Raw genomic sequence first — 14,839 nt, forward strand, 5'->3', positions numbered from 1 at the left:
GGGGGGGGTCGCTGAGGCGGTACGGGCCGCCCGCGGGGGATTTAATGTAAGGCCGGGAATGGTTTCCCTCAGCTTCGGGGCACTTTGGAGGTGAAAGGAGCTCCTTTTAGTGAAAGGAGCGTTGTGTACCTGCTGGCAGCGAGCACGGCGAAGGGAGAGAGGACGAGGAGACAGGTTCTGAGCCATTTTTAATACTGCGCGTGGGAGAAGTTAGACATGAGCTTTCTACTGCCCCATCGCATCCTGTAAATGGTCATTTGGCACGGTTGCAAATCGGTAGTACAGCAGAAACAGTTTCACAGTAAAACGTTAAAATTACACAAATAGTGACACCTAAAAAGAGAGTTCTTTGCCTCTACATACTCATGATACGTGTATGTGCGCTGTATGTGATTAAAAAAAAGGCCTGGTAACCTGAAGCGTTAATCCAGCCGTTGGAGAATAAAGAGACACTTGAAAAGTATCATCTCCCCTTTAACTTAAAGCTGAGGCGTGTAGTGTGTCTAAAAATCACAGGGTTTACGGTAGCAGACAGCGTAATTTCATGTGCATAACATGGAAGGAAAAAAGGCATGAGGAACTCAATTTTATTGAAATCAGAATGATGCCACCTAATGCTCACATCATATTTAGGCAATTATTACCAGACTTCAAAAACAGCGGTTCTGTTGAAAGCAGGTTAAAAGAGTATTTGCACAGGTTTCGCTTACAGTCTGTTCTATAGACAATTTCAGATAAATCGATAGACTTCTGCTTGCAACCTTGTTAAAACTGTGCACCTAAGTTTTTATCTCAAGTAGAAAGGACTCCTCACACGTAACTATAACCTAAGAGCTCGACTTATTCCTTCTTTTAAAAAGGATTCCTTTTTTGAGAGTAGGAAACAAGAAGGGTCAAAAACGTTACTGACAGTGTTTCTGTTTTCTCACACCCCTCCCTGGTTAATCTGGACCCTCTTCTCTTTTTGCTTAATTTACTGTCCAGATGAACTGTTATGGTTCTGTTAAAAACCAAATAAACTTCCTAATTGGACAAAACAGATCCACAGACATCTCCCAATATGCAGATCAGGGCTTTGGTGAAGAACACACCGTAAGAGCCCAATGCTCATGAAAGTCTAGATTCTCCCATAGGCTTGACTGCAAGTAGGTTCTGATTCCACTGCACAAGGAGCAGTCTTGACTTCATTAAATGTATTTATGTGCTTTCTTGAATTGGGACTTCTGTTCTGTGATTGTCTATCAGGCACAATTGCTACAAAACCCACATTAAGAAAGCTCACTTTTGAATTTCATCACCAGTGCTGTAATTCGCAAGTATGTGGAAGATGATGAGGAAAGAAGAAGCTCTTAAACTTTGCTGCTTTTTTTTCTTTTAACAGTATCACAAACAATTATAAGGCCAAAATACACAATATTAAATAGAAAATCTAAAATTAAGTTGCTGGTATTCAGTGAAAAAGCTGAGGCATACAAAATATTTTTACAATTGTGCGTAAATTTGCAATAGTTTTCAAAAGGTGCTTTCCATTTTCAGCTAGTGGTTCGTTGTCCAGATGATCTTCATGTTTATTAGTACACATGGTGTAATTGCAACCAATTAAAAACTACAGTGCATTCAATATCTAGTGGTTCTTCAGAGCTCTTTTTTTTTAACATGACATTTATTGTAACAGCAGTAATGTAGCAAAATAAGACTATGCCCAAAATAACTCATAATCTTAAGTTGATATATTGTTTTTACTGTTAAAAATGAAAAGTGACTTTATTTTTCAGTTTACTTCAGGTGTTGGGATATGAAAAGCACACTGAGCGTTAGCTCAGAATTCAGAAATTGTCAGGAATTATCCTAGAGAAAACAAACTATAAGACAGAAAAAAAATGGCAGTGCCAAGTATTGTTTTTCTCTTTCCACATCCTGTTGGCAACTGATAAAAGCACACACAGATAACCTAACACCACTGGACGTCCAAAAAAAGAATTTAAAGTTAAAAAACTAGAGAGCTTTTGGCTGAGCATTTCCCTGAGTCTTCATTTTTTAAAACTGTATGCTAGACATTACGTTCATACAATCCGTTACAAAGGCCTTGATTAATAAAAACTGTGTAGCTATATATATATATATATCTGTAAAAGTTAGGTACTTCTATTCTTAAAAAGCCTAAGCAAGAACTGCTGAGGAAGCAATCTGATTTTTCAGAATCTGGTATTTTTCCTAAGGAGAAAAGCAAACTTCACATACTTTTGCATTAAGACTTTGATAATTTGAAATTACACCGCATTTTGCGATTCGTGATTTGTGAACAAGTCTAACAGGGGTATCTTTTGGGGCAAGTCCAAACCAAAAACCTCAGGGACTGCTACAGAATTAAAAAAAAACACTTTGGTTTTTATAATGTTTTCTGTGAAAATAGAAGGCACAACTGTGCATCAAAACGATACGATTTTGTATTTTAATCTGCTTACATTGTTTTTCATCAGCACGTAGGACTTTCTGCAAGTCTTTACTGTAAAGATGTATTTTAGTAACAGTAATTAGTTGGCTGTAATAAGCTTTCTGCATTATTTAACTGTAAGAAGGCTATTGGCATCTTTGAAAAAGGTACATTCAACACCAGATGAACTGAGGTCCATCCACGGAACGTTCACCACTCCAGCTCCACGGGGTACTCCCCCGTGAGACAGGCCGTGCAGTGACCGATCTTCCCAAGGCGCGATTTCTGGCTTTTAAAGTTGTTCTCGTTCTCTTGTCTGGCTTTGATGCTTTCTTGCACGGACGACACCAGCCCTTCCACAGAGAGATACACAACGCTGTCTGCTCCTAGAGGAAATAAATAATATATGTATGTCACCTATACTGCAAAAATGGAAATAAAATCCAGAGTGTGCATTAAGACTCCCCAAACTCCCTGCGGTTTCCCAGAGTGAGCCAGCAGTCGGGACCTGGAAGCTGGTGCTTCCCAACCTGCCCAGCCTGGACCACAAACCCTCACTGGGACTCAGAGCGGGGAGACAACCATCATGTTAAAAAATAATTAAGTATGCAGTTCGTGCAAATGTTCTAGCAGTAGGAAAGTTTGAAAGATTTTTCATATCATTAGTTTTTTATCGTTTGGGCTCATTACTTTGTAAATAATACTTAAAAATGAGATATCCTACAAACTTGAAATGTTTCTACATGCCATCGTACTCATTTTGGGGAAAAGAATTCACTGCAATATTAGTGAAAGTATTTAAGACAGGAAATCCGAGTTCACAGTTTTCTAACTGTAACCACAGCTGTGTTCTTAAACTATTTTTCAAAATCTTTTGCAGCACAATAGGACATAAATAGTAGATTTCCTCACTCTCAAGCCTTCACCGATATCCACATGAAGAGCACATTATTTATCACATCACAAGCAACATAAACTCTTGCTGCTTCTTTTGTTCTGCTGCAAACATGACTCATTCTAAAGGTTTGAGAATGTATTTAACATTCTTTGATTAGTTTCAAATGCCATTTCTTTGAAAGTGAACTATATAATGCAGTTTAAATTATTTACATATATTTAAATTTATAGAAAAATCAGTAGGTGTTTACAGATTCTGGACATTTATGAATATTTCATAAAAGTGAAACTAGATTAGCTTTTTATTACAGGACAGATTTTCACCACATATTTTGCCAACAGTAGCTCCTTGTTGTAAAGAGTTTCCCAGAAGCAGCTCTTAAGTATTGGAAAGCTGTGTTGTCACACCTTATTTGTAACTTATGACCATGCCATTATTCTAATGCCTTCTATTGTTTGGCAAAACACAATTCACTGTGTTAAAAAAAAAGCATGTAACTAAATTAGTTTGATCATAGGGTAGTCACAATGCAGAAATTTACTGTATTAACCTTAGTCAGTTTTGCCACTGTTGCCTTGATGTAGACAATCAAATACATACAGGTAAAATCTCTCTCCAAAATAAAAAAACAGAAAAAGAAAAAAGAAGAAAAAGAAAAAAGTATCATTTACCTATATAGTTTGCAAGATCATGAAATTCGGGTCTGTTGGCAATGAGTTCTTCTTTAGTTGGAATGTTTATTCCCATGTAACAAGGAAATCTTATGGGAGGTGAAGCCACACGGATGTGCACCTGAATAAAAACAAGTTCAAAAGAGACAGCTGTAAGGTGAGGGCCTTTATATCATAACACGATAGCAAAGTCCCACTTCTGAAAAATATTAATGAACAACAGACCAGAGCACTACACAAAAGTCATTACGGTTAAAAGTAAGATAAAGTTTTTTTCAGATTTTTAGAATTTATTTTTACAGTATTTCCTAGTGTTATTCACAGAATCATAGAATAGTTTGGGTTGGAAGAACTCTGCAGAGGCCATTTAGTCCCACCCCCCTGCAATAAGCAGGGACATCTTCAACTAGATGAAGTTGCTAAGAGCCCCATCCAGGGATGGGGCATCTACCACGTCTCTGGGCAACCTGCTCCAGTGTTTCACCACCCTCAGTGTAAAAAATTTCTTCGTTATATCTAGTTTATATCTTCCCTCTTTTAGTTTAAAACCACTAGCCTACTCTTGTCCTATTGCAACAGGCCCTGCTAAAAAGTTTGTTCCCATCTTTCTTCTAAGCTGCCTGTAAGTACTGGAAGGCCACAATAAGATCTCCCCGGAGCCTTCTCTTCCCCAGGCTGAACAACCCCAACTCTCTCAGCCTGTCCTCACAGCGGAGATTGCTCCATCCCTGTGAGCATCTTCAGAGCCTCCTCTGGACTTGTTCCAGTGGGTTCATGTCCTTCTTATGCTGGGGGCTCCAGAGCTGGATGCAGCACTGCAGGTGGGGTCTCAGCAGAGCAGAGCAGAGAGGAATCCCTCCCCTCCCTCACCCTGCTGGCCACGCTGCTTTTGATGCAGCCCAGGATGCGGGTGACTTTCTAGGCTGTGTTATAAACGGAGACCTGTTCCTTTCCCCTTCATCACCCAAAAATCACAGTCATACAAAAGAAACTTCTCAACCTATCCTATCTTCACAATAAACATGCATTAGCTATTGGGGTTTTTTTGCACACTTGCCCTTGTAAATAAGGCAACAATATATAGTATAAATGAAGAAGAGCCCCTGGGCTTTACCCTCCCCATCAGTCCTCTATTTACATCCGTATTGTGCTGACTGGAAATTAACTTACCTCTTTGGCTCCTGATTCTCTCAGCAGTTTTATGATGGGTGAAATGGTATTGCCCCTCACAATTGAATCATCAATGATAACGACTCGCTTGCCTTTAAAATTATCAGACAGAACACCAAACTTCTTTGCAACACCAAGCTGCCGTAACCTCATATTTGGCTGGATAAATGTTCTTCCTACATATCGATTTTTACAGAGTACTTCAACATACGGTAGTCCACACTGTAAACAGGAGACAGTTAAACAGAATTAATATCTAAAGAACTGATTGTTCTCAGTTTCTGTTTTTTTAAAGCAACCTCAAGACTTAGTATGACTTCACAGTAGCCAAAAACCTCTACAAAACTAACGGCCCATACCATTATATTCCATTTGAAAAAGAGATATGTGCAAATATACTTGGGAAAAATAAAAATGAAAAAAGGAAAGTTAACATATACCTTTTGAGCATAACCAAGAGCCGCTGGGGTTGCAGACTCTGGAACAGTGCTGACCAGGTCTGCTTCCACTGGTGCTTCGATGGCAAGCTGCTGCCCACATCTTCTCCTGACCGAATACACCATCTGACCTAAGGACAGCAAGAAGTGTTATTCCTGGTGTGCATAATTCACATTTCCTCTCAGTTTGCTCTACACATTTCCATGGCAAGTTGCAGGCTTACAAGTCAGTGAGAAAAGCTCCAGAACTTTGCATCCCCTCCACAGGACTAGGCAGGCCTGACTGAGGCCATCTGCACAGCCAGGAACAGGAAGTTGGTGTTTCATGCTCCTTCTGATGAGTTTTATCTCCTCAAGAACTGTGCCAACCCATTCTGTCCCAGCCCTCTTCTGCAAGCTTGCATTCTGTGGAACCCCCCTGTGATCCCAGGTCCTTTCCAGAGTTGTCGTTCTCCGGAATAACATCTCCTGGGATGGGGAGGGGCTTTGTATGTTATATCTTCTTACCTTCAAAAATACTGTCTGGTCTTGCAAAATAAACATATTCAAAGATGCAGAACGCTGAGGGATCTCCTTCAGGTCTTGGTACAACATCCAGTGTCTGAACATCATATCTGGATATTTTCACAATCTCTCCAGGAAGGACTTCACGATAGTACCTTGAAAGAGAAATAAATGGCATTTAGAAATGTCCTGAATCTGGATGATAGCTTCAAAATATAAACAAGATTCAACTCACAGAAAAAATGTTTTTGAACATCCTAACACAACAGTTTGTTTCTATCTTAGAATTTAACACCTATCTAGGGTGTTATAAGACCAACATGCTAAGACAAGTGACCCTTACTAAAGCAGTCTGAATTAATAACCAAAAGCAGTAAATTAGTACCAGAGAATTATGGTATTCTTCCTATATGTGAGATGTACAGCACTCAGTCTAGTACAGACTTGATTGAGATTAAATATATTTTAGTCATTTAGTCCTAGATCAATACTAGGAAATTTTGCTATGAAAGCTAATAAACACTTTAATGCAATATAAAAACCATAATCAACAATAAAGATGTCAGCCAAAGAAATCCTGCCCCACAAGCCAGTATCTAGGGAAATAGCTGTCTAAAGGTGACAGGCAGCTGCCTCTGGATGAAGTAAAACTGACTGGAAATGTACATTCCAATTCTCATACCTGAAGAAATATGGAATAGTATTAGGTTTATTATGTTACAGTGTTTAATCTTATTAAACATTTTTCTAGATCCTTTAGGGAGCCCTCAGGTGGCTATTCTAAAACTTTCAATCTGAATCTATCACATAATATTGAAATATTCTGGAGATATAAATCAGAGGTGAGTCAATTTGTGCATATTTGCTGGTGATATACTAACTTGAGCAGGCAGCAGCACTGGCTACAGCAGAACTTTATAGACAAAATTGCTTTTTAAAAAAACCCACAGGCTTCAGCTGATGGTCCTGCACAGTAAGCTTCTCTTAACATAGATTTTGAAGAAATTTCAGAAAACAGTTATCCATATGTAGAATAAATTGTCTCAAGAATGCCCCTGTCACCGACAGCTAACACAAATCCTACAGAGATAGGGTAGAAGTCACAGCAAAAGAACTCAGAACACCACACCTACAATAAACCACTGCAGAATGGCATAAAAGACTACTAAAGTAGAGCCAAGTTGCTTCCTGGGTTTTCTTACAACAGTAAAGTCATCTTTATTGTTGCTTTCTGAACATATAATTCTTCTTTGATATTAATCTGTTCAAGAAAATAAACTGGCAAAAAACAGGACTAGCAAAAAAAATCCTCCAAACAAACTGATCCTTGATGTCTTTGATATTGCTATAGATTATGATATTTGGCATTTTGAGGTTCAATGTTTAATCACTGCCTGAGGAAAGCTTTCAGATAAAGTAAGAATCAGGGCACTTACTCTGCACCGATAGACAAAAAGCTACAAGACTCAGAGGAGACGACCCATCCTTCTGTTTCACTGTTATCTTTTCCTGAAATGAAAGATTTCAGTTAGAGTCCACAATTCTTGTTATCATTATCCCCTCTCCAATTTCACTTCTACTGAGATATCTGGCTTGCTATGGTTTAGCTTGCCAAGTGCACAATTAAAGACTGTTGTGATTTCTAACTAAAAGGTATAGCATTCCAAAGCTTCTATAATATTATTTAAAAAAAACAAAACAAAACAATAAATAACGTAATCATAAACCTGTTCTAGGAAGAAGTAGAAGTAACAGCACCATATTCACAGATCATGAAGAGAGACATTTCAGATAACTGCCTGCTATCCACTATTTCAAACTTTTCCAATTCTAGTTCAGTGACTTTAGATATACATAATTATTTTATTCACACAAGAAACTCCTTACTTTTCCTATGCTAAATGTCTTGATAGATCCTTTTGATTACAATGGATGCTGGACTGAACTCCAATAGGGAGAGTTTTCAGAGCCAGGCACAGGAAAGACTGAATTGTGTAACATAGGGTAGGAGTGGTTGTATGCTTTAAAAAAATGTCAGTAATTTTTATTGCAGTTAAAACTACCAAGTTTTGTGAAGATATGGAAGCTTTTACTACTTCACCTTCAAATTATTTTATTTTTATACAAGTGAACAGATTTTAATCTCACTTCATGGAAAATGTCAATTTGCAGGCTAAACAGGAACACAAAAAAATTTTCCCATAAATTGACATGTGACTGGGAGTGCTTGGAATTTAGAAACACATTGCCAGTTATCCAGCACTTTTCGAGCACATTACTACAGGAGAAAGGAATAAACCAGACTTGTTTCTGGACTGGACACAGTCCTGAGCAACTGGCTGTAGGTGGCCCTGCTTGAACAGGGGATTTAGACCAGATGACTTACAGAGGTGCCTTCCAACCTCAATCCTCCTGTGATTCTGTTCATCCCTGCTTTCCTGTTTAGGTCATGAGATGTTAATTCAATTTTCATGAATATTCTATTACAATTGGGCTGTCTGACACTTCCATCAGGTGACTAGGATTCCCTTTTGCTGGGAGTAGAAAAGGTGTTTACAGACTTCCTACAAATTATTTTTTCTTTACCAACATTTTTTTTTGTTTTGAATTTTCGTAACTGACTTTTGCATCACATATTCCTACTTACACCTCAGTAAGTGTAGCTTTAATTAGTTATATCAGTGATTTCAGGCACAAACTATATATATACATAGATATATCTGGGTGTATATGAATGTATATGTATGGTTTACCTTTTCCATTCATGTCCCCTACTGGAATAAGGCGACCAATGCAGAGTGGGCGATTCCCATACGGATCACGTACTGCATAGATTATGTCTTTATGCATAATAAGCAATGAATATGAAGTTGGAGTTTCATTCATTAAATTTTTTATTCTGAAATGAGACACAGGTGAACATAATCGTGTGCATTTACAGCTGCATATCATGCTGAGATCAGATTGCCGATCGCAATTCCGAAACCCATCCTCCTCACCTTGCCACCCAGTCGGCTGTATCGTCATTTTCTAGAGGAGGGGTGAAAGCCAGCAGCTGGGTGATCAGTTCACTGTCAGAACTGGTGGACAGTCCTACACCGTGCCGCATAAGCTTTTAAGGCACAAAACAAAAAGTGTTATCAACATTAAAAAAAAATAATAAATCCACATAACACTGCTCAGATTTTAACAACACCTCTCTGCAATGAACAAATGTTTTAAATCCTATCGGTGCTTCAGGTGATGATAATGTCAAATTTCTTCCAACAAATCAAATATGTAAAACAAGCTGGTACAATCATCTATGCCTGGTACTACATTTCTCCCATTGCATCTCATTCCTTTGCTCCACACGCAACCAAAATTAATACCACCAATATTTGGGGCATAAATTCATGTTTGGGCCATTTAATCAGCTTTGTGCTTCTGCTTGCTCAGGGAGAAGAGGTAAAATATACAGGGGAAATATGAAATTACCTATAGCAGATACAGAAAGAGACATCAAGGTAGAATGCTGGTCTTGGAACAAAGCAGCAACAAGAAAAAGAGAAGTGTGAAGGGAAGCAGAGTGGGATTAAAAAACTGAAATCCCACAATTCAAAGTTTGTTAGACCTGGTCAGTCAAATATTTCTGTCTTGGTGTATTTATTCTTCTAAGGAAGAAAAGAACCTGCAGTATACCTAGCCAACTGTTACAACTCATTCAATGCTGTATGCATTACAGTTCCTAATTTTTATCTTTAGAAATCATTTTACATCTCATGTAACTCTGATTCTCCACTCTGCATGGACATTTCCTCGTTGCTGTTTTTTTCTCCCATGCATTCATACACTTGTAGCTCTGATTAAAGATGGGCAGGTTCCTTTGGGCATGCCATACATTTGCTTCGCTTCAATGCATGAGTATTTCCTCTTGCTTTTGGGTGGAACATATCGTAGAAGAGATTTCACAATGAAACCTCTGCTAAATTTTAATTTGATTCTTTAACACATACCCTACTAGCCAAACACACTATAAATTTGGCATTTTTTCATTTTTGTCCTGACAGTGCTCATGATTCATTTTTGCAAGCTAAAAATACAAATAAAGACAATATTCCAAACCAGACATTTGATATTACCTCACCTTATTATGCCTCTCCTAACTCTAAGCATATAATTTACTGCTTCTGTCAGGAGCAAAGGTGGCACAAAGGAGCAGAGCTTCAAGCCAACCTCCCTTTTTTAATGGCTGAGTTGGTTTGCTCACTTGATCAACAGGAATGTGACCATCAGTCTAGAGGGCTGGTGAGTTATCTCCTGTGACAGTTACAAATGTCTCCCCCTCCAGGATTTTTTTCCCCCTAAATGATCCCTTTTGATGACGGTGGTCTTTCACTACCCCAAATAGTTTGATATTAAGGAAAAGCCATAGCAAACTTATTGCTCGTTGCTGCCTCAGACTCATAAAGAAACTGTGCCAGAGCTGCCCCGAGGGGATACGAACCTTCCTCCTGAGCCGTACAGCGTTTGTGAGCTCCCCGTTGTGCGCCACAGCGATCTTCCCATGAAGAGTCTCTACAACAAAAGGCTGGCAGTTCTGCAGCTCAGAAATTCCCGAGGTGGAGTACCTCGTGTGCCCAATCCCGAGGTTAGAAACGTACAGCTTCTTCAGGCTGTCTGCGTTGAAGACATGATTTATAAGACCCATTCCCTTTGGGAGAAAAAGAAAAAAAAGTTCTCTTTGGTTTTGTTTTCCCAGCAACTTCCTTATTTCTCCTTTATTTATGGTACAGCATTAATGCAAGCAACTTTAAGAGAAAGGCCTGAAAGATATAGGAAAGAAAGAAGCTGAATAGGTGTCACAGTGATATATCAGATCCCATAACTCCTGTTTTTAAATAAATCAATACACATTTTTGTGCTGAGGATGTTCATGGAATAATCTATTCCTTGACTAAAATAACATCTTCTGAAAAACACTACCAAACTGTTGTGGTTAAAAACACCAGAAAAAAGACTGCCAAAAGACAGGCAAAGTAGAAGAAAGTTGCAAGAAAATTCTATGTAAAGAATACCTTTTACAAGTTAGTAGTGTATTGGATTTACTTTTATACCGGGCCCATGATAAAGTTTATTATATTCTACTGTCATTCTTGCCAGTGTCAGAAGCAAAGCTTTTTTTTCAGAGGTTTTATTGTTTACTTCAAACAAACTTTTCATATAGCCAAGTTGCCTTCTATCTAAAGCAGAAATGCATCAAAACTTTTAGTCAGCTCTTAGGAGCTTCTTTTGGCAACAGAAAAAACTGGACAGAGAGCAGAAATTAAGACTGGATTCCAGGCCCTCCTACAAACTCCTGCTTCTGCTGCTGCTGGTGGAAAATATTTACATCCCTCTATGCTTGGTTTCCCTATCCCCTGTGACAATTGTTATATATATGATAGGACACATGATAAAACTCCTCCAGGACCTTCAAAGATATATGGGAGAGGTCTGAAGCGGTGAATGGTTTGTTACCTGTGCTGTAAGTACAATAACAAGAGAGTGGGGTGGGAGAAGAAGGACGGGAATTGGCTGACCTGTTCTCAGGGCTCAGAGAGCTTAAAGAAAGCTCAGCTTTAAGGTATTTTCTGCTGTGACTGCTATAGAGTCAAAATACCAAGAGGAGGATACTTACTATCACGTTAAAAAGTTACTGCTTCAAACTGTTAGACTGGTATAAATTTGCTTTAATGTCTCATAGATGACAGAAAGGTGGTCTAGAGTCTATGTCATGTGCTCATACATGCACTCTTATTTTACTTGGGCCAACATTATCCTAACAGGAGATCTGGCAGTTCACAGGTCCAGCATTAATGGCTGTTATTGCCACGTTAAGCATTGCAATAGCTTAAACAACCAATGTTGTTTTAAACCAGATTTGGTTACACAAGTACATAATCTTTTAATTGCAGTTCGAAATATTGCTCTGATTGAGACTGCACTGGTGTGGGGTAGCGAATGTGAATTACAACAGTGTAAAAAGTTCCCAATTAAGACAATCTTATGTCTGTATTATACAGGGGCTGGTACATGCCAGAACATGAGAATGGTTTGATGAATAGCTACTTTAACATATTTTTCTGCATATCCAAGTGTGAAACAATTAAAGTTGTTCTCCTACTGTCATCGCTATGCCTATACAAGAGATTTAAGTTTTTCCATATCCTTAGCTAATAAAGTTACAACAGTAATGTTTTGTTACACAAATCTAGCTGAAAGGCTCTGGCAGACAAATCTGGGCAAGTCTTTCTGGGAGAGTTAAAAACAAAGGATTAATAGCCTTTGTCACGGGCTATTAATCCATGGCTGAAGGCTGGCAACAACCAGAAGGGAACAAATAGCCCTGCCGTAGGTGCTCCAGTTTGTACTCTAACACATGTATTGCCTTAAAACCGTTGACAAAGGTGAGTTTGCACGGAAGCATTGGATAGCAAATCCGTGCAGTGAGAAGCAGGGACCTTTTCCACCCTGTTGTCTCTGCTGTGAAGACGAGTCAACTGGAGTTTGGAGGCCAAATGAATGCAGTAGCGTCTTAGCTGCTGACATTTTTATGGACTAGTTTACCAGTCAGAGTCCTAAATGTATTTTCACCAGCGTAACAGACCCACATGTTTGTTACATTAGCACCGATTTCAGGATTAAACAAGTCATATAAATTGTACTCCACAAGCCCGTTATTACACTGTGGTGATTACAGATTTTAAAAGTGCTGTAGCTGAGAAACATATTTCAAGGATGAAAGAAACCATCACATGCTCTGCAACTCTTAAAATATCAAAGCCGATATGATGAGACAGTCAATTAAATTCTTAGCATGACAGCTGAGTATTGCAGCTCAGTAACATGGAAGCACTACAAATTATGATATCACCCGCTGGAAGTTCATTCTGAGGAGCTCTTTTTACTATGGGATATATACAGTAGCCCCCTTTAAAGGAGACTGGAGTTCCTGTAAATCTTAAGGAAAGCTGAAACCCAAGCAGGAGCAGGAATGAAGAACAGATAATACAGTGAAGTTGAGAAAAGCTGCACTTAAAAGCGTGTCTGTGTGTATCAGGCTGTAAGTAACAGATAGGAGGGGGGAAATGCCTGAAGAGGTGACAAGCATGATGCTTGATGAGACTAGATTTTTGCATAAGGCATTGAGCAGTCATGCACAGATATACATGATGCTGCACAGCAAAGCAGTCCTTACTTCTGGACTCATTTGAACAGCTTAATAAATCTTCCTCAGAGACCTCTGAACGTGAAGACAAACTGCTTTCTGATTGCAGTCAGAGAACATCAAGAATTGCCCCATGGTTATTTTGCTGATCTAGCTTTATTTCCTGCTCTTCCTGATTTCCTTCCTTCCTGCTCTTCTTCATTTCTCTGCTCTTCCAGGATGGAATAGGCTGATGATTTTTTTAATTTTTTTTTTCCTGATCACTATTTAATTCAGAATGAGCTGAAATCACTCTGCCAGGATGGAATAGGCTGATGATATTTTATATTTTTTTTTCCCGATCACTATTTAATTCAGAATGAGCTGAAATGTCCCTCAAGCATACGGGCATTCTCCTGGCACAATACTTTCAAGGCTATGGCCATTTTATGTCTTTTAACATCCCCTGGGATTCTCTCAGCCAGAGAAAAGACTGTGTGACCTTCTCAGGCCTCCATTCAATCTTTTATTCTGTTTATTTTTACCTATGGGTAAAGCAGCTGCCACTTCCTTGAGTCTCACAAAGGCAAGAATTAGTCATCCATTTGCTTGTGCATAGCTTGTAGTATTTCTTTTCATCTCAAGTTGCATTGGTGCTCTGAGTTAACACCTTAGGTGCGGGGTGATTTTGGTAAGTAGTTTTTGTGACATCAATAGCCTGATCTGGATACTTCTGTGTGTCTGCCACTGTGTGCACAGGCACACCCAGCAGCATAAAGCTGGCATATTTGTTTTAAACATACACTTAAGACAGAAATTGCACAAGTACCAGAATTACATACTATCAGTAACAAAACCAAAACAGTCCATCAAAACATGTTACTTCCCCTCTAATTATTTCATTTCCTAGCTGAAACAAACTTTCATGCATCTCTGTTAGGCATCTACAAAACATTCATTTACACTTTACCTTGTGCACTTTGAATGCCTGGGATGACTCTCCATCACTTGTCACAATTCCAGCACTCTCCTGGCCCCTGTGGACAAAATATAACCAACATGAAGCACTGAAACCCTTGGAATGAAATGCTTTAACACACAATGGATTGGTGGGTTTTCATCTGTTTTTTGCAATGAACCAACATGAAGCACTGAAACGCTTGGAATGAAATGCTTTAACGTACAATGGATTGGTGGGTTTTCATCTGCTCTTTGCAACACAAAATTTTAATGTAAGCTTTGTTGTTTTATTTGACAGGCTTGTAATCAAAACTGGTTTCTTGCCCATGTTATGCTTTATTTCAAAACAGTCACATAAGGTTTGTGCCTAAGCCCACTGAATTCACTGGGAATCTTTCCACTAATAAGCACTGGCTCAGGCTCTTACTGCAGTCCTATTTCAGTGTGGGCATAAAATAACAGCAGATGCTTAATCTGAAAAGCCACTTTGCAGTGATAGTCTGGGCTGCAGTAGTAGGCTCTATAGCACTACTCTATTTCTGCTCTGGTTTGGGGAGGGGTGTTAAGAAACTGATGGTTTTACCTAAGGGAATGCAT

The 14,839-nt window shown here is 38.9% G+C and overlaps 1 protein-coding gene across 1 annotated transcript; it reads right to left on the bottom strand.

Annotated features, from left to right (window-relative positions):
• Positions 1-171: 171 nt before the first annotated feature.
• On the bottom strand, positions 172-14,320 carry PPAT (phosphoribosyl pyrophosphate amidotransferase). The gene is made up of 10 exons (XM_014945649.1): positions 14,253-14,320; positions 10,601-10,807; positions 9,114-9,226; positions 8,868-9,013; positions 7,551-7,623; positions 6,118-6,269; positions 5,614-5,741; positions 5,174-5,395; positions 4,004-4,124; positions 172-2,820 (listed from the first exon to the last, which is right to left on the bottom strand). Exons 2-10 carry the CDS (start codon positions 10,802-10,804, stop codon positions 2,645-2,647), a joined length of 1,335 nt encoding a protein of 444 aa, XP_014801135.1. The 5' UTR covers positions 10,805-10,807; positions 14,253-14,320; the 3' UTR covers positions 172-2,644.
• Between the last annotated feature and the right edge of the window lie 519 nt (positions 14,321-14,839).

The sequence above is a fragment of the Calidris pugnax genome, unplaced genomic scaffold, assembly GCF_001431845.1.
Source record: "Calidris pugnax isolate Ruff unplaced genomic scaffold, ASM143184v1 scaffold58, whole genome shotgun sequence".
In the NCBI taxonomy this organism is placed as follows: Eukaryota; Metazoa; Chordata; class Aves; order Charadriiformes; family Scolopacidae; genus Calidris; species Calidris pugnax.

Excerpts from the sequence above, each read along its gene's own strand:
- PPAT (XM_014945649.1), bottom strand. The coding sequence starts at position 10,804 with ATGGGTCTTATAAATCATGTCTTCAACGCAGACAGCCTGAAGAAGCTG. Across the intron at positions 9,227-10,600 it reads CTGTACGGCTCAGGAGGAAG|CTTATGCGGCACGGTGTAGG; the intron begins GTTCGTATCCCC and ends GTGCCTTAAAAG. Across the intron at positions 5,396-5,613 it reads CTCTTGGTTATGCTCAAAAG|TGTGGACTACCGTATGTTGA; the intron begins GTATATGTTAAC and ends TCCTGTTTACAG.